The 23,615-nt window shown below is 41.7% G+C and overlaps 1 protein-coding gene across 8 annotated transcripts in view; it reads right to left on the bottom strand.

The window, feature by feature from the left end:
• The window catches only part of RBFOX1 (RNA binding fox-1 homolog 1), a 1,322,412-nt gene that overhangs the window by 102,308 nt on the left and 1,196,489 nt on the right, over window positions 1-23,615 (bottom strand). For 6 of the 8 annotated variants that reach the window (XM_042437936.1, XM_042437941.1, XM_042437944.1 and 3 more), the window contains exons 8-12: window positions 12,544-12,687; window positions 8,943-8,996; window positions 3,418-3,555; window positions 2,700-2,792; window positions 181-241 (exon numbers count right to left, since the gene is read on the bottom strand). In XM_042437936.1, coding sequence (XP_042293870.1) covers window positions 181-241; window positions 2,700-2,792; window positions 3,418-3,555; window positions 8,943-8,996; window positions 12,544-12,687 — 490 coding nt within the window. The remainder of the gene's footprint in view (window positions 1-180; window positions 242-2,699; window positions 2,793-3,417; window positions 3,556-8,942; window positions 8,997-12,543; window positions 12,688-23,615) is intronic. The other 2 variants (XM_042437945.1, XM_042437943.1) reach the window with 1 other exon arrangement.

The following is a 23,615-nucleotide window of genomic DNA, read 5'->3' on the forward strand; positions in this document are numbered from 1 at the left end:
ATTATTATTATTATTATTATTATTATTATTATTATTATTATTATTATTATGTCACCACAAGGATTTCAGGCCGTAAAACAAATCTGATCAACAAGCTAAGAGCCATTGCCTTGGGTCAATAAGCCCTTTGTCCAAGTAAATTCAAATGGAAAAACACGAAGATATCTTTCTGAAGCTTACCGTTTGTATAGGGGTTGACAGTCTTCTTATTTGTCATGACGCGAGCTGTTGCATTATTTACCTAAGCACATAGAAAAACAAATCACTACCATTTCGGTCAACACACAAGCATCCATGACGCTAATGAAAAGCATGCATTATTATTGGCATTAGTCGTGTAGAAATGCAATTTAATTTAATGCTCCTAAAATTTAAATGAAATTAAAATTAAGACAAAGGCAGGAAGTGCATAACAAAAACAAAAAAAACAACAAAACAAAACCACAAAAAACACACTATTTAAAATTATGTGTACTCCCACTGCCATTTGATAAAACTTTACAAATCATTTCAACGAACTATCATTATCTCCTTTAAACGTTAATAAAGAGACATTGAAAGCAAATTTTGCGTAACTGAAGATTTTGAGCATGCTTTTTTTATTCCATGGTAACACTGAAACGATAAAATAGTTCAAAACCAAAATATATATAGATATATATTTGAAAAAGAAATTGCATGAAGAAGCATGCAGTGGAGTAGAGAGGAGGAAGAGACGAGGTACAAGGGAAGAAACCAAAGGTCGAAAAGAAATGTAAGGAAAGAAAAAGAAAACGACAAACGAATCCTAGCAGTGTGCAACATAACCCTTTCAGAGAAGTACCATTGGAAAAGCAACATGGAGCATTCGACACTTTGGGGAACATGAGCCTCGTTTTGTTCATTGCAAGAAAACTAACAAAACCATTCAAGCTTTCCAAACCACAGCTAACGAAAAAGGATAAAAAAGAGGGTGCATTATTGAACACAATATGGAATTCACAATCTGAGTAAGATGTGCACAAAAGTCATATCCTCAATCCAAGTCAGTGTCTCCAAGGCTTGCTTTAAAAAACGGACACTCGTTGTTGTTGTTTTTTGCAGGCGTTACCAAAATAGAGAAGGAAGGGGGAAAAAAACGTATATATAGAGAAAAGAGCATTGAGAAAACTTAATACGACAAGTAAAAAAAAAAATCCACGTGGTATATAGAGATATATATCAGCACTTAAAAAAAGAGAGACGTGAAACGGCAGATGGACTTCTCCACTTACCATTCAGCACCATCGCCAGCATGGGGTATGTATACAGTTACCAGAGTTACTGAGAGTTTGGTGAGGGCCCTAGGGGCTACCGTCGAAGGAGGGGAAAATGAGAAGGCAAAACATGCGACATCTTACTCAAAGTACGACAGCAATTTTCAATTGGTATTTTTTTTCTTTCTCTCTCTCTCTCTCTCTCCCTCTTTCATTTAAAATCCTAACAAATATTCGTCAGGCAGTGTTGAAGGGGATTCATTTGTGGAGTCGAAACGCTATTTTGGAGCTTCCTTATTTTGGATAAAAATTGAGCAGCATCAGGTCTCCTTACCGGACTTGGATTTGTCCAGAGCAGAAACGAGCCATTTTGATTCTTTTTCAATACAGTAGAGTCTCAATTATCCGACCTTCGATAATCCGACATTCTGGGTTATCCGATGTCACCGCTCAGTGATTTCTTTACATTTTCAGAGGACTGAACTGGTTATACATTACAGTGTTGTTACTGTCATGTTACTGCAATGTTACCTTTTACTGTTACTGCAGTAAAACTTCAATACTTTTGCAATTCATGGTGATTCCAAGGCTTTTCTTGGATCCTCCGGATTATCCAACATTTTCGGATATCCGACTATCAGCCCGCCCGTTTTTGTCAGATGATCGAGACTTTACTGTATTGCTTTTCAGTGTTTTAAAAATTATTTGTTTTTTTAAAAAATAATAAGAAACTTAATATATCTTTATTTTATTGAGATATAGTTTTGGTTTCGTTTTACAAAATCATTTTAACGCTTGTCAAAGCCAACGGTTGAAAGCCACTGTGGATCCCACATCAACCCTGTAGCGAAAAAGGGAAAACAAAACAATCAAATCAAGTAAGTCTGAAACAAACAAAACAAAACAAAATAAAAAGGCCTTAGCGTTGTTGTTGTTGTTTTTTTGCTTTATCGCTTCCTCTTAGTGCTTTCGTTTTTCAGTTTCCAATTTTATTTCACTTTGTTTTACAGAAAAAAACAACCCTATTGCACCCATCATTTGAATTACAAAACCTTTCCGATCGCTGCAAAATAGTCAAGCTTGCCACGTGTCTGTCATTCAACTTTCAACAAAAGTTATGATGAGAAAGATAATTAAAAACAAAATAAACAAACGGGGGGGGGGGGGGGGGGGAAAAAAAAAAAACATTGTTAAAAAAAAAAGAAAAGAAGAAAAAAAATGGAGGGCGAGATTCTCTTATTTATACGCATGTGCATATACACACACGCGTGTGCGTATATACATACCTATAAATATATATATACATATATAAAGTTTTATATATGTATGTATAGAGAAAATAAAAACAATGGGAGGGGAAGGGGGAAGCACACAAGAGACGCTAATGATGCCTTTGAAACAACGAATGAGAGTGAGGCAGACATTTACAAAATGGATGAAAAGGAAAATATTTTGAACATGCACCTCGATTTTACGGCCCTCTACCACGGTGCCGTGTAATTTCTCCCTCGCCCTTTCCGCATCAGCACTATTTTCGAAAGTAACGAAACCAAATCCCTACATGCAGGTGGGAGAAGGGGGAGAATAACATGCGTATCATTATTTCAGACAATGACCACTTCTTTGCTTATGTTCTTTGTCAATCTCTCTCTCTCTCTTTGTCTCTCTCTTCCTTCCCTCTCTTTCTCTGTCCCCCTCTTTAATTTAGCAGATTTCTCGTTCGTTCTTCGTTTCCCGCAACGTGCGAATTATAGAGTCATCTGCAAATATGATCATCGTTCTGAGTTGCGCAATTAACAAAGAGACCGATGGTGAACAACTTTGCTCTCTCTCTTTCGTCAGTTAGAGAATGTCTCCTGGAAAAATATCAAAGCATGAACACCAAATACCATTTTTTTGTTTTGTCCGCTTGTTTGTTTGTTGCTCTAAATAGTCACTACAGAGGAAAAGAAATCTAACAAAGAAAAAGAAAAAGAAAGGAAAGAAATCCGGATCAAATGGAGCCATGTCATTATGTCAGGGGGTTGGGGTGGGGAGTTTTAAAACAAAACAAAATAAATAAAGGAGATGGTGAGAAAAGAAAGTGAACCGCTATCGTAATGACATGCAGATTTGGCTCAACGAAATCATAATTAATACAAAATGGAAAACATAGGCACAAATTTCAACACGGAATGCAAACCTGTTCTAGAACATTGGTTGTTGGTACATGCCATTGTGGAGCAAAGAAACATTTCTCTTTTTTTTTGTTTGTTTCGCATGCAACACTAGGGTCGTTGATAATTTTTGGCTGAAATCTAGAACGTTTCATTCTTTTGACCTTAAAGGGAAAAAAAGAAAATTGGAAGAGGAGGGGGAAAAAAAGAAACAGAAAACGAAAACCAAAGCGAAAATGAAACAAAAGAACTGCCAACGGAAGAAAACTGGGACTAGAAGTCAACCGTAAAGTCCCTGACTCTTATACCGAATTAAATGGTATGAGTAAAGGTAAAACATAATGCAAAAATGCAAACAATTGGATCAAATTTCCACTAGACTGTGTTTTCATCTGTCTTCTTTATTTAATTGCAAAAAAGAAAATGTGCATAGTTCGGGAACTTCTGATTCAGTTTCAACAGAGCCTTGCCATCCATGTTAGCCATGCGATAAAGTGGTAGGACAAGCCAGAGTCTGATTCAACTCCTGCTCCAGGAGATATCTGCCAGGGACATCTAGTGGCTTCCATGTCAATGGGTTTTATGGTGAACTTTAAAGGGAACTATCCAAGAAGTGGAAGCCCATCCCCAGAATAGATTCAACACTCTGGGTATTTCCTTTAAAATTTGGACTAAAACTTAATGAGGACTCAGTGTCCTACTGACATGGAAGCAACCAACTGCCACCGATATCAGCTCTCCATGGCAAAGGAGGAGGTGTGTGGTGCACATAAGCCCCGGTTTACACGAAACGTCTTTTGTAAGGTTGTTAGAGCATGAATGTGGAAGTCCAAGCTTTTCTCCCACACTCCAAGGCATGCTGGATGTATTGGCAAGGCTATGTTTGAATGAGCTCATGGTTACCATAACATCTTCAAGACAATTTACTCAAAATGATAAGCTCTGGATGGATATAAACCTAGCCCTTCTTTTCATTCCAGTATTGGCCGTTGCGGTCACCAAGGAGCAGGAATGAAGTCAAAGTCTGTTGCTCCAGAGGCCACAGATGAATTCTGTAGGGTCCTATCCTTGGACACGTATGAAGCATGGAGTCTGCCCATAAAGGGTAGCTGTTAGGTTCCATCAATCATTGTGCCTCTGGAGCAAGTGGCTTGGACTTGATGAGCTCCATGTGGCTCCTGTAAGAACCTCAATACTGGCCAACAGGAAGGATACATGATTTATTCAAATTGAAACAAAAGAGCAAGAACCCAAATAGGCAAGAAATATCCCCATTTATTTCAAATGAGGCAGCAGAACTGAGTTGCATTGTTTTGTTATCAACCCTCTCCAAAAATACAGGCTATACAAAATACAAAATTTCTTTGTTTTTAGATACAAAAATTCTGTGTTTTGGAGAGGGTTTGTAACTTCAGTGATTTTTGCTGTAGGCTTTTTCTCTTGTGGGCCAAAACATGTTAAATAATAATAATTTGTTTTATTAAAGGGAATGAACAGTTGACCATATTAAAGCATGTGGAACTTGTTTGGGTTTTCCACCCTATTATTGTATGTCAAGCAGCAAGAACCCATTTGCCTATGTCTAAGGAGGAATCACAAACATTTTGAGAGGAGGAGAAGCTCAGTGGACATTCTTGGGAAAGATGACCACAACTACAACCACAATGCCTCAAGACCAGAAGAGTCACAAGATTATATACTTGATGTTCCTGTGTTTTGGAGAGGGTTTCTTCCCTCAACTTGACCCTAACTCATGGTGACCCTATGGATGAGACATCTCTAAAAAAAACCTGTCTTAGAATGTTGTGCTTAGATCCTTCAGATTCAGGTCTATGACCTCCTTGATTGAGTCCATCCATCTGGTTTGTGGTCTTCCTCTCTTTCTACCTCCCTCTACCTTTTCTAACATTATTGTCTTTTCTAATGAGTTGTGCCTTCTTATGATGTGACTAAAGTGCAACAACTTCAGTTTCATCATATTGGCTTGCAGGGAGAGTTCTCATTTGATCTGTTCTTTTTGGCTATTTACGGTATCCTCAGCACTCTTTTCCAACACCACATCCCAAATGTGTTGATTTCCTTTCTATCAGTTTTCTTTATTGTTCCTCTCTTATATCCCTAAATGGTGATGGGGAACACAATAACTTGGATGACTAATTTTAGTGCTCAGTTATATATCTTTACACTTTAGGATGTTGTCTGGTTCTTTCTCGCCTTCTCCTTCACAAAACGGATTTCTAACAGGGCCCAGAGATTCTTTCACACCTCCTGTACTTGCAAATATAAATTATTTGGGGGACCCTTGCAAAGGTTGGTATTACCTTCTTCCTTCTGCAATGGCCAAAGTTCTCCTCACCCCTATACTTACCATTACATTGCAGCAGCCCCTCTTCCAATGTCTATTCCATGGGTGGAGGAGAGTGGAGGTGATCAGAAACATCTCTGGATATGATACAGACTAAGGGCTAAGACTTTCCAGGGCATCTCAATAGAAGTCATCCTTGGTCTGTGTCTGGCAATGGGGTCACAACCAAATGCTTCTCTCATCCTCTTGACTCTCCATCAGCCACTAAATGGCCACAGGAGAAGGGCTATTGTAGTACTGGCAAGGTGAGCTTCATGTATGTGCTTCAACTTTTTCCATAATATTGAATGGAGGGCAAACAAGGAGGTAATTAATACCTCCTTTAAGACTTTCAAAATAGCATGGAGGTACATGTAACCTAGGGATGCCGGATCGTATGTCATCCATAGGATTCCGATTCCTTTGTCTTACTGTAACGGTAAGCAATGAGAAATATATGGGGTTTAAACAAAGCAAGATGATCAAACCTCTCTTTTCCTCCCCGAATAGACAGGAAATGTGTGTGAGCCCACATGCACGACTGTGTCAGAGAGAGAATTTGCAAAGTTATTGGCCCAACAGAAATGGACTTTGTTAGGACACGGGTTCTTCTTATCTTGGTATTGCTCCAGTTCCTGAGGTAGCACTGTGGGAAGAAGCCACCATAAAACCCACATCTTGTGAGATCCCTTTGGAAAGGACCTTCTTTCCAGCCATCCCTGGATGGCTGCAAGATCTGCCATGCTCTTCGCCTGTAGAACTTGTCATTAAGCAGAACCACTGTGGAAGAGGCTCTCAATTCTGCTGCCTGAAGTGAAATGAATGGTAGAGCCATGACTGCAAGGATTGTATATGTTGGTGTGTCCATATGCCAAAGCGCACATGGAGTTACAGTTTAGGGAGGACTGAATCCATCTTGTGGAACACAATATTGGATTATAAATTCCATAGCTCTTCACACTGCTCTTTGCTTAGTATACTACTTTCAGCAATTCATTCTAGCTAGAGCCTGACTACCATTTTAAAATATGCTCCAACAGAGCTGAACTTGCATTTTAAAACTTCCAGATAACAATTGACTGAAAACTTTGACATTTCCATTATTACGGGGGGAATCTATTCATAGTGCCTACACAGTTTAACACATCTAAACATAAAACACTACAAATCTATTTTAAACTCTCTTACCCCCCAAAATATAATGACATTCCTAGGAGAGAAGGACAATACCAATATCAAAATGTTTAAGGGAAAGGAGCTGCCTTCCTCTGCTAGAACAGTAACATCGAAAGAGAAGCCATTGCATTTCTGTAACGTTGGTACATGAGCAAATTAAAGTAATAGGATGAAACAGAATTCTATTGGGATTTTGGAATGGGCATCAAACCAGGATGGCATGATCCCTGAGCTCTCACATGCCCCTAGTCAGGACAGTGCTCCTCTCCCACCGGAGCAAGATGGGTCAATGTCTTGGGTGGTCAATGGCTATGACAAAGTCTGGGATAGATAGAAAAAGAGGGCAAGGTTTGATCATATCCATATGCAAGTCATCAAAGCATGATCGTTTTTTCTCTCCTCTATATGAAAGACAAGCCATGATCGTGGACAGTTCCAATATTTTTGTGGTGTTGAACCCACTCTAGATCTCAAGTGGCATTTTAAAGGAAGTATGCAAAGCTGTTGACCTCTATCCCCCCCCCCCAAATAGTTCCAACACTCCTTGTACATTCAAGCTACAGCCCTAACAGATTCACTGCTATTTGAATATATGGATGTCACCATAAGGCCAACCATTCTATATTCTTGATTAGAAGCCCTGGACAGTTCCTTTAAGGTTTTGGCAAAAATATGGAGTGGCTGACCTTCTGTGGGCATCCATATGTTCCAATACAAGTCTCCAAATTAGGGCCATCCCTATGGATAGTCCTTGCAAAGTTCTCTCTAAAGTCCAAAAAAATTCACTGCTCCAACTCACCAGTTACTACTGGGCCTGAACACTCTGATCATCTATGAAGCAGGTTTCCGGAACGGGATTTCACTACTTTGGCTACTGTACCCATAATATGTAATGCGGACCAGATAGGTCACCTTGATAGGCATCGCTAGAGTCTCAAGTAGGGATGGAAAGAATATTTAAAGACATTCCAAAAATGTTTTTTGTGGGGGGTTTTTTGGGCTATGTGGCCACGTTCTAGTCGAGTTTATTCCTGACATTCCACCAGCATCTGTGGCTGGCATCTTCTGAGAAGATAGTGAAACATCAGGAATGGACTCTTCTAGAATATAGCCACATATCCCGAAAAAAAACCCACAAAAAACTATGGATGCTGGCCATGAAAGCCTTCGGCTTCACATTAAAAAAATTGGTTGAAAAATGGGTGCCTTGCATCACAAGAAACTGTGTCCAAGAAAAACCTAGTTTGATGAGAATCTTCACCAACTGGGACAGGCAATTTGCGGCGGCGCTAAAAGGAGCCGCTTTTCAGTGCTCCTTTTCTTTCTGCGTAACTGCGTTGTGCAATCTGGTTGCTGCGGTGCGGTTATGCGGAAAAGAGAGGCGCTCCCGGCCGCCTCTTTCTGGTGGTCTGTATCCCGCCTCTGTTTGCACAGTTGTGCCTGGGTATTATAGGGTTGCCTGAGTCTCTCCTTATGTCTTAGAAATGTTTGGAAATTTTAACTAACTAACCTGTTAAAGATCTCTGCGTTCATAACCAGGAACTGTTGCCATTGATCGAGTAATTACTCTCGAGGATATTACATTATATGACTTGCTTCCATTTTGAGAGCAGAAGGTACGCCTTTTCTAACTACCTTTTCTTCCTCCCCTGCTAGCTTGAACTAATTTCAGACAATGAGTAAGACAATTATCAGGTAGAGGAGAGAGAATCCATAGACAACACTTGGTTATATTTAAAAGCAAAAAAAGCAATATTCCCATTTAACCGGTGACAGTTTATCATGGTTTAGAAAAAGAAACCCCTTTTAAAGGATTCACAATTAGGCCAATGAATTTCATGCTGTTTGGGAAATTGACTTAAAAATGTGCATATGTGCCCCGGCTGGAAATGTGCGGAGCCCAGTAAGTGTTTCTGTTCAGATGGATACTTAAGGGGAATTTTTTATTACAGGAGTGCAGTCGCTTCCTCTTGTTTGTATTCAGTTCTTCAGGCACATTCAACATTTCCACAGGTGTATCGGAGTGCTTACCTTTGAGCCGCGCTCATTAAAAATAATTTCAACATCTAAGATTTTACCAAATTGCTGTAAAGAAAGAGAAAAGGTCACATGAGCATTCAAAGGCACGTCGTTGGGAACATTGATGTTTTGCACCACAAGACGATTTCTGCGTTTTAGAGGATTGCGTCACATTGGGAAATGATTGCATGCTGAAGTGAGGCTAATTCAAATGGGGATGAGCTGATCATTTGTGCGGGTGACATTTCCCTGTCATGACTAGCCGCCATGGAGAACTTTATCCTCCACAAATGTACTTAACATTCTTGCCCAAACTGGTGGCAACCACTGCATCTTGTGGTAGCAAATTCCATATTCATAACCAAGTGCTGAGGAACTCAGTACTTTCTTTGATCCATCCTGCATCTCCCACTCTTCAGCTTCAGTTAATGCCTGCAGTCTAGTGTTAAGTTATGACTGTGTCTCTTTTATGCCAGTGGAGTGGCATCCTTTTCATAGCATATACCCAAGCAAGTTTCCCTTGGGATACTATGTCCCTTTTGGGGACACTGCAGAGGTTGGTATTCCCTTCCTCCCTTTGCAATGCCCAAAGCTCATACACCAGACTTACTCTACACTCTTGGAGGCTCCTTCCCCACAGCTATTTCATGGGGATCAGGCAAAGTTGAAGAAGCTGTAGATGACAGCAGTTTGTACAAACTACATTTCTACCACCTCTCGCATCGGTGGAGATACATGTTACATGCAAATGAATTAAAGGAGGAAAGCTGGTGTTAACTCCATGACTGGATTGAAGTATTCATGCTCAGAAGGGGATTTCTCCATCAGAATGACAGTGAAATATCTCTGTGAAGCAAGAACTCCATGGCAGTTTTGTGTGTGGTATTAGCAACTTCTCCTGCAGTCCCAATTGGATTTCAGTACCAAATCAGAAACTGGGGAAATTCTTATGCGAACACGATCTGAACCTGCCCAGTAAAGAGGTGAAAAAAGCAACCGTATCTTATGGAACAGAGCTCCAGATGTTGTTGAACTGTGGTTTCCATCATCCTTCCCCATTGAGTATGTTGCCTAGGGCAGATGAGAGTGACAGTCCAGTAATGGCTGAGATTCAGAGTGTTGTTTCACAAACCAAGGGTCTTGTGTTGAGTGGCAATCTTGTAGAACCCAATGTGGAACCAAATGCACAACTGGATGCACAATGGAATGTGAAACCAAGTGCGCAGCTGCATTTATATCTGGATGTGCAGCGGCACCATGTTCAACAAACATGTTGAACCAGTCCTGCAGATAGATTTACACATGTGTGAATCCATCTGCAGAACTGGTTCAACATAGTTGTTGAACATGGTGTTCCCCACCTGTTTTGCTAGAAGGACAATAGACTACATGAGTCCTAATATACCATGAGTCCTAATATGCTTACTTGAGAAGGATGTCAGATTCCCACTTTACTCGGCTGTGAATTCAGCAAAAACAGCTTGCTAAAGCTGGACATTAATATTGAGACAGAGTTTCGGTGTCATATATATATATATATATATATATATATATATATATACATACATACAAATCTTGACACACTCATGCAGTGTGACATTTTCCAATACATCACTCATACTGTCAAGTCTGGTTATTTCAGTGTCATTAACAAGGCCACCCAAAGCTCTCTGGAGTACCAGTGCTCCAGTGTCAGAACACAAACAACACAGCAGTATCAAAGGCCAAACATGGAACAGTCGGGGATGTAGGAAACTGAAAAGTGTCAGGTAGGTCTGCCAATATTAGTCAGGAGATGAAGCCGTTAAAGTTGTAACAACCTGGTGCTTCTAATCTTCTCTTCCATTCTGGGTTGTTGGAGAAAATTTGCACCATTGTCACATCCATAGACATTCTAGGACACTGGGCTTAGAGAAGGGAATGGAAACTGTGTGGCTCTTTAGGCGTTGCCCAGGTGTTGTTATACTGCAGCTCCAAGCAGTCCTACTTGGTATAGTCACTGAGGGGCAATGTTGGGAGCTGTAGTTCAGCAACGTCCAGAATGTTACATGATTCTCACCCTTGCTTGGATACACATGTGGCCGGACACCAATAGGTAGAGAGTAGGGCAAGCATGGCTTGGTTTCTCTTTAATACAAATGCATTCGGTCCACACTTTCACAAACAGATAGACAATCTGCAGTGCATCTATCCTTCCACTTTCATGCTTCTCTGAATTTTATGATGCACTTTCTCTTCTCTGGTATACAAAAAGATATACATGATGGTATTTTGGCTGACATCCTGATGGTGACATAGGCAGACATAACTGCCTATGACCTTTGTTCTTGTGGTGGTGGTGAAAGGAAGAATTGCGCACTTCCATCTTCTACTACTACTACTCTACTACTATTACTTCCTCCTTTTGGTCCTCTAGACATCCAGGTGGCTCTCCTCCACCTATGTTCGCCCTGGACAGTGAATGACTGTGAGAAGTGGAAATCAGCCAGAAAACATGTAGGGATGAGACTTGATCGTGTATAAAAGAACTTTACAATCTTCCGGTATGATGCACGATGCAAGCAGCTGTGTTCAGAAAGGCATATATGAGAGCAACATGCTTCTTAAAATTGTGTACACTGCGGAAAACATGTACCAAAGTTTGAATTACTTGCCACTGAAAATGGGCATGAATTTTCATGCAGGTTTTTAAAAGGCAAATGGCTATGGGCCCACATGGGGTGGAGGTTGTATGCAGGCTATAACATGCCTCATCAGGATAGTAGATCGAATCAAGGCACAAAAGCAATTTTGGCCTAACCAGAATTGCTGTTGGTTGCTTGGAACTTTATTTTCTCCCACTTTTCCCCACTTCTTTTCTGGCTGGGACTATAATTGCAAGAACAGAAGGCTGCACAAGACCCCAAAGCCTTGGGCTATTCATGTGGACACTCCCAGCCTTAGCCTGTCACGACAACACCAGCAAGAAGCATTGTGGCACATAACAAATGTATTATGCTCCAAACTTTTATGGACTACAGATTTGGCTTTTATGCCCCTGAGGAAGAGGGCACTAGCGCATGGAAACATATAGCATGATATGTGTCTTTAACATGATACTGTGTCATTGGGGAGATTTTCTCTCTGAGAAACTAAAAGCTGTCTTCCCCTGAAACCTGAGACTAGGAAAAGTTTCCAAGGATGCATCTACACTATAGCGATAATGTACCTGGACACCACTTTAAGTGTTGTGGCTCCATTTTACACTCTCTTGGGATTTATAGTTTGGTGAGGCACCAGCACTCTTTGGCATAGACCTTTTCAAGCTACAAATCCCAAGATTGTATTGGATGGAGGCTACACCATTTAAAGTGGTATCAAATTGCGTTATTTCAACAGTGTAGATGCCTCAGAGATAGCTACTTCTGTTTTGGTTTTGTTGTTTCTTGCTTCATATAGTTTTTCTGCAAGTCCATGCAGCCCCTGGAACTAAGGAAAGAAACATTTCCCAAACACACTGCAACTGTCCGCCCTCAGACTATGATATGGATGACATGCATGGGCTGGAGACGATATTCTTCTCATGATATTCATTTATTTGGAAGACTATCATAAGGAACTGACTGGTGCTTACCCCAAACATTTGTCTGAGATCCGGATCCCGGAATCTGAAGGGTATATTTGAGACATGCAGCCGTTTGGGCTGTGATTTGTTGTCTGTGTTTTCAGAGGATTGTGTCTGTTGCTGTCCGTCAGTCTGTGCTGCATCGTCTGTCTGCTAAAAGAAGGCAAAGGGGTAAGGGATGGGGAGAGAAAAGACCATTAATCCCATCACAAGCCCTACTCTTGCAGAGGAATTCTCCCTCCCTGGAAAGCTCAGCGTCATTCAGATCTCTAGCAATATGAAGGTTGAAGAAGAAAGGAAGAACCAGTTTCGTTTAGAACATGAGAAGATGCACACTCTTCATATGCTCCTTCCTGAACAACACTGTCAGAGATCCCATTCAGCATTCGTGCAGCATAAATATACATTCATATTGTTGTGTTACAGTGCATCATAGGACTGTACAACAGGAACCTCAAGTTACTGATCTAGGTTGCACAAGTATTTATAGTGAAGGGCACATCCTACTTAGGATATTGTAGCACCTTTGAGATCAACTGAAAGAAAGACGTTGGCAGCATGAGCTTTCATAGACTTAAGTTTACTTCTCAGATACATTTGGAATGGACAAGGAAGTAGATTTAAGTTTGCAAAAGCTCATGATACCAACTCTTTTCTTTCCGTTATTCTCAAAGTGCTACAGAATCTTGCTAAAGTATAGACATGTTTGTCTGTAAAATCAGTATGTAGAGAGATCTTGTAGCATCTCTGAGACTAACTGAAAGAAAGAAGTTGGCAGCATGAGCTTTTGTAGACTTCTGTCTACTTCCTCAGATGCATTTAGTGGGGTGTGTGCACATGTAGGAAAAGCATAATTGCTCATGAGCCCTTGAACAAGGAGTGGAGCCACCTGCAAGTTCTGGATACCCATCACCACCTTCACTGAGAACTGGAAAAATTGATAGATGGACAGATACTGAACATGGGATTTCAGACTGTTTTCTTTTAGGCTGCTGTACAATGATTTCCATACTGTAATAGGAAATGTTTTATAAACCAGTGTCACTCAGAGTGATGATTTATGGACTGGAGCCTTTGGCTACCACCAGTATATGATGTTTGTCCAAGAAAGAAGGAAACAGTCATAGTCAATGGCACAAATGTGGGACCAAGCCTTAGCACAATGGGGAAAAATATACAGGCCCATCTTATCTCCCTGGATTTGATACCTTGGGCCTTGATCCTTGTGACTTTTGTCAATGACGTCTCTGGTGTTCCCTTCTGTACATCCTTCCACTTGGTTTGTTTGACTCGGATTGACTATCGACATTTTGACCTCTGGACTGTTTCTGCTCCTGCTGGCTGTAATCGTCACCAAATTGTTTACAGCAGTTTAACCTACGTCTTGCGTAAAGAAATACTTCCTTTTTGCTCTCCTAAATCTCAGATTCTGTCTGATCTTGAAAGCTAAGCAGGGTCAAGCCTGGTTAGCACTTGGATGGGAGATTGCCAGGGAATGCCAGGTGCTATGGGCCAACATTTCAGAGGAAGAGACTGGCAAAACCACCTCTGAGGATACATTGCCTAAGAAAATGTTATGAAATTCATGGGGTTGCCGTAAGTTGTTAAGTGACCTGAAGGCTCTATCACACATTTCCATACTACCATGGTAATAATAATAATAATAATAATAATAATAATAATAATAATAATAATACTGTGAAAAGTTGCCAAAAGTCACATTCACGGTACATACATATATTACTTACAGTTTCTGCTCTTGCCATAAGAGGCATTCTGCTTCTACAGTACGAAAGCAATTAATTTCATTATGTCGTTTGAAAATTAAAATTAATGGTCTTGTGTAAAACATAATGCTAAAAACGCTCTGGGCTTTCCCCTCCCATCCCCTTTCTTTCTTTCTTTCTTTCACACAACAATATGGAATACCTAATTAATTATACTGCAGATGCACTATGTGTTTGAGTACAGATATATGTTCGGTACATACATATTTCTGAACATTCATTAATTTAATGTACTGGTTCAAAAAAGTCATGGGGGGGATGAAGTAAAAGCATGAATTCAGAGGGACAGTTTGTTTGCTTTTTAATTCTTTACTCTTTGTTTCAATGCTTGCTGAAGAGGTTGCAGGCCCACAAATCCACACAAATTGCCACCAAAGAGGGGTATATGCATCCCTATGTGCATGCACACTATGTTTACGCATAGTGTGCATGCACATAGGGATGCATATGGAAACTTGTTTCAAGTTTGCAATAACAGATTACTGAGAATACTGTCATAAAAAAAAAAGGATGAAGAAAGAAGGAGAAAATGAGTTAATTCAGGTAAGGAACCATGAGAAGGGAGGTGCATGTACCACTTTACACCTATAAAATGTTGGTATGCTTCATCATACATTCTCTAGATTCATTACAGAGAAGACTTCATGATCCAATATTCAGAGGAACAAAGCCTCCTCCCACGAAATCTGAGTTAACTTATTTGGAATATAAACAACAACAACAACAACAACCCGACCATTGGTCTATAAATCTGTTGTGCTATAGACATCAACTATAATGTCCAGCTTTCTGGCTCAGGGACTTGAGGCCTCATTTGTCATCTCTACAAAAAAGGTCATTTCCACCCATTTATTACATGACTTTTTCCTGGCTCCGCTGAGATTGTATTTTTAATTTAAAAGGCCTGATAAACCATTACATATTTTACGCCAGTTATTGATAACCGTGGGCCTTTTGGAAGGAAGGGACAGATCCTGTTTGGGACGTCCGCAGCATAGGCTGACCAACCCAAATCCACTTCCATTAACCTACAAAGGAGATAGAAGACTCCCCAGCCTTCGGATTGCAGTCGCCATCTTCTGCGTCCGAATTGCTGAAACCTTTGAAGACTGTTGAGTGTATTTTGCAACTCCTTTAATCTGGGACTCAGGGGCTCATTTTTCCATAATCATTCCTAACCCAATCAATAAGGCAGAGCTACACAAGTTTAATCTTGGTGAAATTTGATTTAGGTATTGACAAATGCGAGGAGAAACTATATGCAGGGCATGCATGCATCTTCACAATGGAATGTGTCTTCGTATGTCAAATTTAATCTATCATCCTTTAGCCAATTTACATTCCTCACCATGGCATGAGCCCTCGCCTTTTCGCTGAAGTTTATTTTTCTTCCCTTCACTCACTCTCTGGCAAGTTCAATACTTTATTGTTTCTCCAGTTCCTCTTTCCTTCTGTCTTTCTTAGACTGCAGTCCCAGTTTTTCATGGAGGGCTGTCAAGCAAAGTTTAAGACCCCAGGTAAGCCTTCTCTTCACTGGTTCAAAAGCGCAAAAGGCACTGTTTATAGACTATAATTCCCAGAATCCATTTGCCACCATGGCCACGGACATAAACATGGATCAGATTTTAATCCAACACAAACCATGAACTCCCATACTGGGGATGACACTAATGCAACAGTGCGTCGTTTTTCACAAGGGTAAAAGGATGGGCAGAATAATCCAAAGTGCTCCCAAAACGGTTTGGAAACCTTAATGAAGAGGATCCTAGATGGGCAAGAATATTTGCAATTTGGGATTTATTCTGCATGAAAAAAGCACAGTGTGTGTGCCATTTCCCAGTTGAGCGAAAATGTTTAAAACAAGACACAGATTAAAAACTTTGGACATCCAGCTGAAAACATGCCTTTAAAATGATGTGAAACCATGCTGTGCCTGAGGTCCTCCGCTTCTGATTTGGTGCGACACCAACAAATTGTCATATACTGCCTTCATTTTGTGCAAGTGCTTCCTTATTCCGTCTCCCTTAATGGAAGAGGTAGACCCTAGTAAAATAAACCCATTGACTCCATTGTTGGCTAGAGGTCTGTTAGTGATAATGGATGGTTTATTTGCCAAAACACAACGGATGTATTCATCTGACAGATACAGAAGCAGAGTTGTGCATGCAGCAACACTGTGCACTGCAGACTGTGCATTTCTGATCATGCAGATTGCAAATTGTGCACATGGTGGTTGTGCGTTGTTCCTTGCACAGTGACTGCCAGTCGTTGGCATGTGTCACACAATGTCACCATTCTGTATTGGGAGGGTGTAAACCTGGCATAGCCTATCTCCGCATGTGGATATTTACACTACAATGTAAATTGTGGAGTTTTGATTGCAGTCATTCTCTGGTGAGTCAACACTTAGGTAAACCCCATAGTGTTAATGGATCTACACTAGTAGTGACTATCGACAGGATCCAGGCCATTATACTCACAAAGGAAAACAAAACAATTACTTTCCCCCTTTTCACTAATCAGTCCAGTCTGTGCACCACACAATGTTGTGCATATGTTTAACTGGGAAACGCATAACCGTTCTTAACCCTATTATGGTGTTCTTTTAAAACACACACACACACACACATACACAGTTTTGCATTATTTGTGCTGCTAAACCAATCAAGTTATTTCTCAAAGAAAGAAAGAAAGAAAGAAAGAAAGAAAGAAAGAAAGCCCTGTAGGGGAGAGGAGGGGGGCTTTGTGAATGTCTTGCAGGCATTATTTGATTAACTCGACAATATTATGTGAGCAATGGTTGAGTACCCACTGCGCTGTTCTTTGGACCAAATTGATTTGTGTAATGAACGCTTGCTCTATCTCTTGAATAGGCCTCTTGATTTAAGCAGTAATGCTGCAAAGCCAAGTGAATTTGCAACCTGCGCATTCATTCTCTTTCAATCCGGGGAGAATAGCGGCGGCGGTCCGGGAGCGAGCGTAACTGAATACATTGTGCTACCCATGCAGCAAATAATAATAATAATAATAATAATAATAATAATAATAATAATTTTTTTATTTTTATACCGCCCTTCCATAGATCAGGGCGGTTCACAGCAAATATCAATAAAACACAACATATACATTCAGGTTAAAACAATTACACAGCAGCAAAATAAAACAGAATAAAACCCCCGTTAGCCAGTCCTCTTTGCCACAGAAGAGGAAGGGAGGCCCACTGGACTTTAGTCGGGGAATGCCATCTGAAATAGAAAGGTTTTTAGGTCCTTTCTAAACTGGGCCAGGGAGGTGGCCGAGCGGAGCTCTGTGGGCAGCGTGCTCCAAAGGGCCGGGGCGGCGATGGAAAAAGTCTTCCTCATGGTAGAGGTCAACCTAGCCCCTGGCACCCTAAGTAATTGCTGCCCAGATGTTCTGAGGGTGCGGGACGGAATGTACGGGGAGAGGCGGTCCTTCAGGTATCCTGGGCCCAAGCCATTTAGGGCTTTATAGGTCATTACCAACACCTTATATTGTGCCCGGAAGCGAATAGGCAGCCAATGCAAGTCTTTAAGCATCAGTGTAATATGGCTGGCCCTGGAAGTTCCAGTTTAGTATAAGGGTTGCCCCATGTAGAGTGCGTTGCAGAAATCCAATCTCGAGGTTACCAGAGCATGTACTACCATTTCAAGGTCCCTCTGGGCCAGGTATGGGCACAGCTGGCGAATGAGCCGAAGCTGATAACAGGTGTTCTTGACCGTCGCATTCACCTGAGCAGTCAGGTGAAGCGACGAGTCAAGAAGCACCCCCAGACTGCGCACGGAGTCCTTCACAGGGAGCGTGACCCCGTTCAGGACAGGTGGAACTACCGTCATTCCTGGACCAGGGGAACCTATCACCAGTACCTCCGTTTTCTCTGGATTCAATTTGAGTCGGTTTTCCCTCATCCAGCCCATTACCGACTCCAGGCAGGCCACGAGAGGAGAGACGCCATCCTCAGTCACTGCATCAGTCGGAGACATAGAGAAGACTATTTGGGTGTCATCAGCGTACAGTGGTACCCCGGGATACGAAATACCCACGTTACGAAATTTCCGGGATACGAAAAAATCCCATAGGAAATAACTGTTCCGGGTTACGAACGTTTTTTCGGGTTACGAAGAAAATTTTGGTGCTTTTCAGCGCTATTTCACACGAAATCGCGGCTTTTCCCCATTAGCGCCTATGGGTTTTCGGCTTGCGAAGGCTTTTCGGGTTAGGAAAGCGGCGGCGGAACGAATTAATTTCGTAACCCGAGGTACCACTGTACTGATAACCCCACGCCCCATGTCTCCGGATGATCTCTCCCAGTGGTTTCATGTAAATGTTAAATAGCATGGGAGACAGAATGGCTCCTTGAGGGACCCCAGTTATAAGGGCCCTCTCATCGGAGCACACATCTCCCAGCTGCACCATCTGGGACCTCCAAGAGAGGTAGGACCGGAACCACTGGAGCGCAGTGCCCCCGATTCCCACCTCTGCCAGGCGCCCCAGAAGGATACCATGGTCTATGGTATCGAAAGCCGCTGAGATGTCCAAGAGCACCAACAGGGACACGCTTCCCCTGTCAATGCCCAGACGGAGGTCATCGACCAAGGCGACCATGGCCATCTCAACCCCGTAACCCGCCCGGAAGCCAGTTTGAAATGGGTCCAGATAATCCGTTTCATCCAAGACCGCCTGAAGCTGGATTGCAACCGCCCTCTCGATCACCTTCCCCAAAAATGGCAGCAGCGAGACTGTCCGATAATTATTATGTACCAGGGGGTCGAGGGAGGGCTTTCATTGCTCTGATTTTTCAATATACTTATTTGATTTGATTTGTAAGCCTGATAAAAAAGCAATTGAGAAAAGTTCAGGACAAATTTTATATGTATATATATATATATATATATATACACACACACACACACACACACACACGGGCATATGCACACAAACACATGCTTTCTAAGTAGCACCAGAAACTATATTGCATGTCTACAAAGAACTAAACCCTTCCGAAATAGTGCAGTAGAAATCCGTCTCTTCCCGCTATTTTCTATGTATCTCCCAATGAATATATCTGATATGCGGGGATACACACACACACACAATTCCTTTTGTGAAGTCGAAGGCTTTCATGGGTGGCATCCATAGATTTTTGTGGGTTTTTCAGGCTATGTGGCTATGTTCTGGAAGAGTTTATTGCTAGGAACAAATTGTTCTTCTAGAACAATTCCTTTCCATTTGCAAAAAAAGGCTGGGTTGCACACTTTTATTGCCATCAAATCAATGTTTCAACTACATACTTTGTTTATATAATATCTGATTTGCTGAGCTCCTGTAATGATGAGAGTAGAAAACGGAGGGATCTATATCTCCGCCAGGTCTCACGATTTGGTTCAGCCCCCAAAACACCCCATTTTACCAGCGTCTTTTTTAATCAGGTTAAATGGGTAAAAACCATGCCCCCCAGCTTTCCGAATCGCTTAAACAATTCAAATTAAGTTGGAACCATGGTGGTTTAAACTGAACTTTTGGAATCACAGGCCCATTACAGACTGCCCAAAAGGGGCAGTCTTGGGCAGCTGCCGGTTGCAGCGCGGGGAAGCCGCTGCAGCCAAACTGCGCGACTCCCCCACGCTGTAAAAAAGGAGCGCGAAAATCGTGTTCCTTCCGGCAACCCGGAACAGACGTCGCAAGTGCCAAAGCGCGCACTCGCGACATCTCTTCCGGGTTTAGACATCCGGACGCTGTGCGTCCGTTACGTCAAGATGGCCACGCCCGTCTGTATAGGGCGCCACCATCTTGCCGTACGGAATACGCGCGAGGGGCAAGGCGCATCCGGAAGTACCGCCCCTCGCCCGTATTCCTGGCGCAACGATGGCGCCGCTTAGGCCCGTCTGTACGGTGCCAGAGTCTGGTTTAAACCACAGTGGGAACAAAGCCATAGCAACAAAACCAAGACAGCAACATGCGATAAGTACTGCCAAAAGAGCTATTTTCTAACGTTAATGGCGGTTTAAAAGCAACGTGCAATAAAGTCCTGTGTGTCCTCCTAAACCAGGACGTATGATCATCATTATTATTATAATCATTTTATTTTCTTATATCCCACCTTTCTCCAATATAGGGACTCATATGTATGGGTTGTGAATCCCAACCAATTACAACTGTATAACTCCAGGTTACATAGTCATAACTCCCCAACAGGATTCTAGCCATCATTCTTAACCACAGGCTTTAAATCATTTTAATGCGAATGACAGCTTGAATACGTAGCAATGCCGATCTTTTATATTCTTCAACTATCAGACTATCTTGTATCTGAGTTTGAGAAAAAGGACTAAAAACAAAGAGGAGAGGAGGAGAGCAACAACAACAACAGCAGCAGCAACATTCTTATGTTTGATCACAAACTTGTATCCGTTCTGTGATATCAAAGTGCCCCCTTCCTCCAAAAAGCCATCCAATGTATGGGAGAAAATGAGAGTTCGTGGCAGAATTGGAATCATCTCGTCAAATTCCTCCATAGAGTAAATTCTATGTGGCAGGTCAGGATTTGAGATTTCCAATTCAAAATAAACTATGTGTTCCTCCCACCAGGCCACCCGGATCCTGCATTCTTTCAGCTCGAATGGACTTCAAATGAATGCCTTTGGTCCCCCGTTTCCATTTCTGGAGGGACGGAGGGGCAGCCCTATGAAAAGGCAGTCTCAAAGCCAGGCAGAGTGTTTACCTTCAGCAAATTGGAAGGGGTCGGAATGTGGAGCCTATCCCCCTGCGAACAAGACTAATGTCACAGACATAAACCTCCTTCCTGTAGGAGTCGTGTTTATACAGCCTACCGCTGAGTCAACTTGTGAATGCAGAGCACCATGCTGAGATGGAATGGCTGATTGCTACATTGGAGGCTGTATGGAAATAAAAAGTGACAACATGATGAAAAGGATTTCTTTGCTTGACCCATCCGAGGATCGCCACCTTTCTCCGAACCCCTGCTGTACCTCTTTTCATTTGTTCAGGCTCACGCCTTCACAGAAGCCTTGCTTCTTGTACATTCCTGTGCCAGCAGCGCAAGCTTTCCTCCAAAGCAAAATTTCACAGGGAATGGTTAGTACCACTGGATGGATGGATGGATATATATATATATATATTGCACATGAACTGATATCTCTTTTAGTGAAGCCAACCCTGTCTGTTCTGTGAAAAATGTTGCCCTAATCCTCACCAAGACTACATCCGCACTGCAGAAATTATCCACTTTGACATCACTTTAACTGCCATGGCTCAAGGCTAGGGAATTCTTGGAACTGTATTTGGTTGTGGCACCAGAGCTCTCTGACAGAGAAGGCTAAATGTCTCACAAAACTAGTTTCCAGAATTCCATAGCATTGAGCCTTGGCAGTTAAAGTGGAGTCAGACTGGATGATTTCTGCAACACAGATGCAGCCCTAAAGAGACATTTGTATATATAAGATGTGTAATTCTTTGTTTAAAACTGCTATTTACTTTATTTTAACACTTTTCAAGTTTACTTTGACCTATGAGAACCTTATGAATGAGAGACCTCCAAGTTGTCCTGTCCTCAACCACCCTGCTCAGCTTTTGCAATGACATGGTCATGGCTTCTCTGAATGAATCTATCCAGCTGGTATATGGTCTTCCTCTTTTCCTGTTCCACTTTATCAAGTACAATGGTTTTTCTAGTGAGTCCTTTCTTCTCATTTTAGGGCCAAAGTATGACAACCTCAGTTTAGTCATCTTAGGCCTCATTCCCACTTACAAATAAATCCGTTTGAGATCTGAATTGATGGATCGATTCAACAGCAGGACGTGGTTCACACTACATTTGCCCCGATTGCATTTCTCCCCTGTAAAATAACCCACTTGTGGTTCACATTCATGAAAGTATCGATTCAAAACAGACCCGCTCCAGCTGTTCGAAGGGCAAATTTAAATAGATTCCGATCCGCATCTGGTTCGCACTTGCGTGGAATCAACTTATCGAAAAAGACATGGAAAACATCAGCGTCAAAAAGACGTGTATTAAATGGGTCTTGCGCATAGCCCCTGTTAAAATATATTTCTAAATTGTATTGAAAATGTTCAGATGTGGCAATGGTTAACTAAGGTTTAAAATGGTTCCTGTTGAAGGCCAGAAAGTCTAGGCCTGGAAGAGCAAGTCTTCAAGGACATGTGCTGAGACATAATATCAACAAATGTATTATTGTTATGCTCCTGTGTAGCATGGTGACTTCATGGGAAAGAGGTGTGTCCAATTGGTGGGAAAGTTGATCTTTTGAGAGAACAAAGACTGATGTCACATTCAAGCTTCTAGCATGGACTCTGAAAGAGTATAGATGTATAGTAGCTTGCTGTAAAGTGTAAATAGCAACAAAGTCAATAAACCCTCATTTGAGTGAAACTCTGTGTGGAAGTTACTTTGATATTGAGTAGCTGAGAAGACTGCATCTGTTCCAGTTGATGCCAGTCCAGAACCACCGGTAACAAGAGACATCAACCATCACAAAGATCTTTTTCTCTAACAGCCCCCCCTCTCCAAATCGCTACAGTGATTTGGTTCAAGTGGGAACCAGGGTCATTTGAACCAGTTCAAACCGATTTGCGATCCAGTTTAAAAGGTAGTGGGAATCAGGCCCTCGCTTCTAGGGAGAGGTCAGGTCTAATTTAACTTCCAAACACACCGAGACATATGATCTGTAGACTATATGTAAGTCTGCATTTATTTTACTTGAATTGGATTGTGTGTGTGCCCTCAAGTTGTTTGTTGATGTGTGGTAACCTCATGAATTTTGGCTTGACTCACTTGTAATCTTTTTGCCCTATGATTGCCTGCATCCTCTGGGATTTCCTACTTACAAGCCCAGGTTATTGGTATACAAGAGGAGTGGAGCACAATGATGATAGGAACTGAGTATATCTTACTATCTTCTAAGTAATTCTTGTCCAAGGGAATGGTAGCTGAACAACTGTAGCGTTATTGTAAAGCCAATGCTTTGCACTCAGAATTTCCCAGGTTAAATCCCCAGCATCTTCAGTTAGGTCTCAAAATGACCTCCGTCAAAAACCTTGAAGAGCCGTTGCCAACTTGGAAATTGCCAGCCTGGGTAGACAACACAGAGCTAGATGGATCAATGCTCCAAGGCTGTGCATGGCTGCTTCCTAGATTCCCTAGGAAGGCATCAATTCTAGCACCTCTGCTAACTACAGCCAATATGTGCTCAAGGTACTTCCAATCCATCTCCCATCCAAGGCATGAAACAACCATGG

Source organism: Sceloporus undulatus, chromosome 8 (assembly GCF_019175285.1).
Source record: "Sceloporus undulatus isolate JIND9_A2432 ecotype Alabama chromosome 8, SceUnd_v1.1, whole genome shotgun sequence".
Taxonomy (NCBI): Eukaryota; Metazoa; Chordata; class Lepidosauria; order Squamata; family Phrynosomatidae; genus Sceloporus; species Sceloporus undulatus.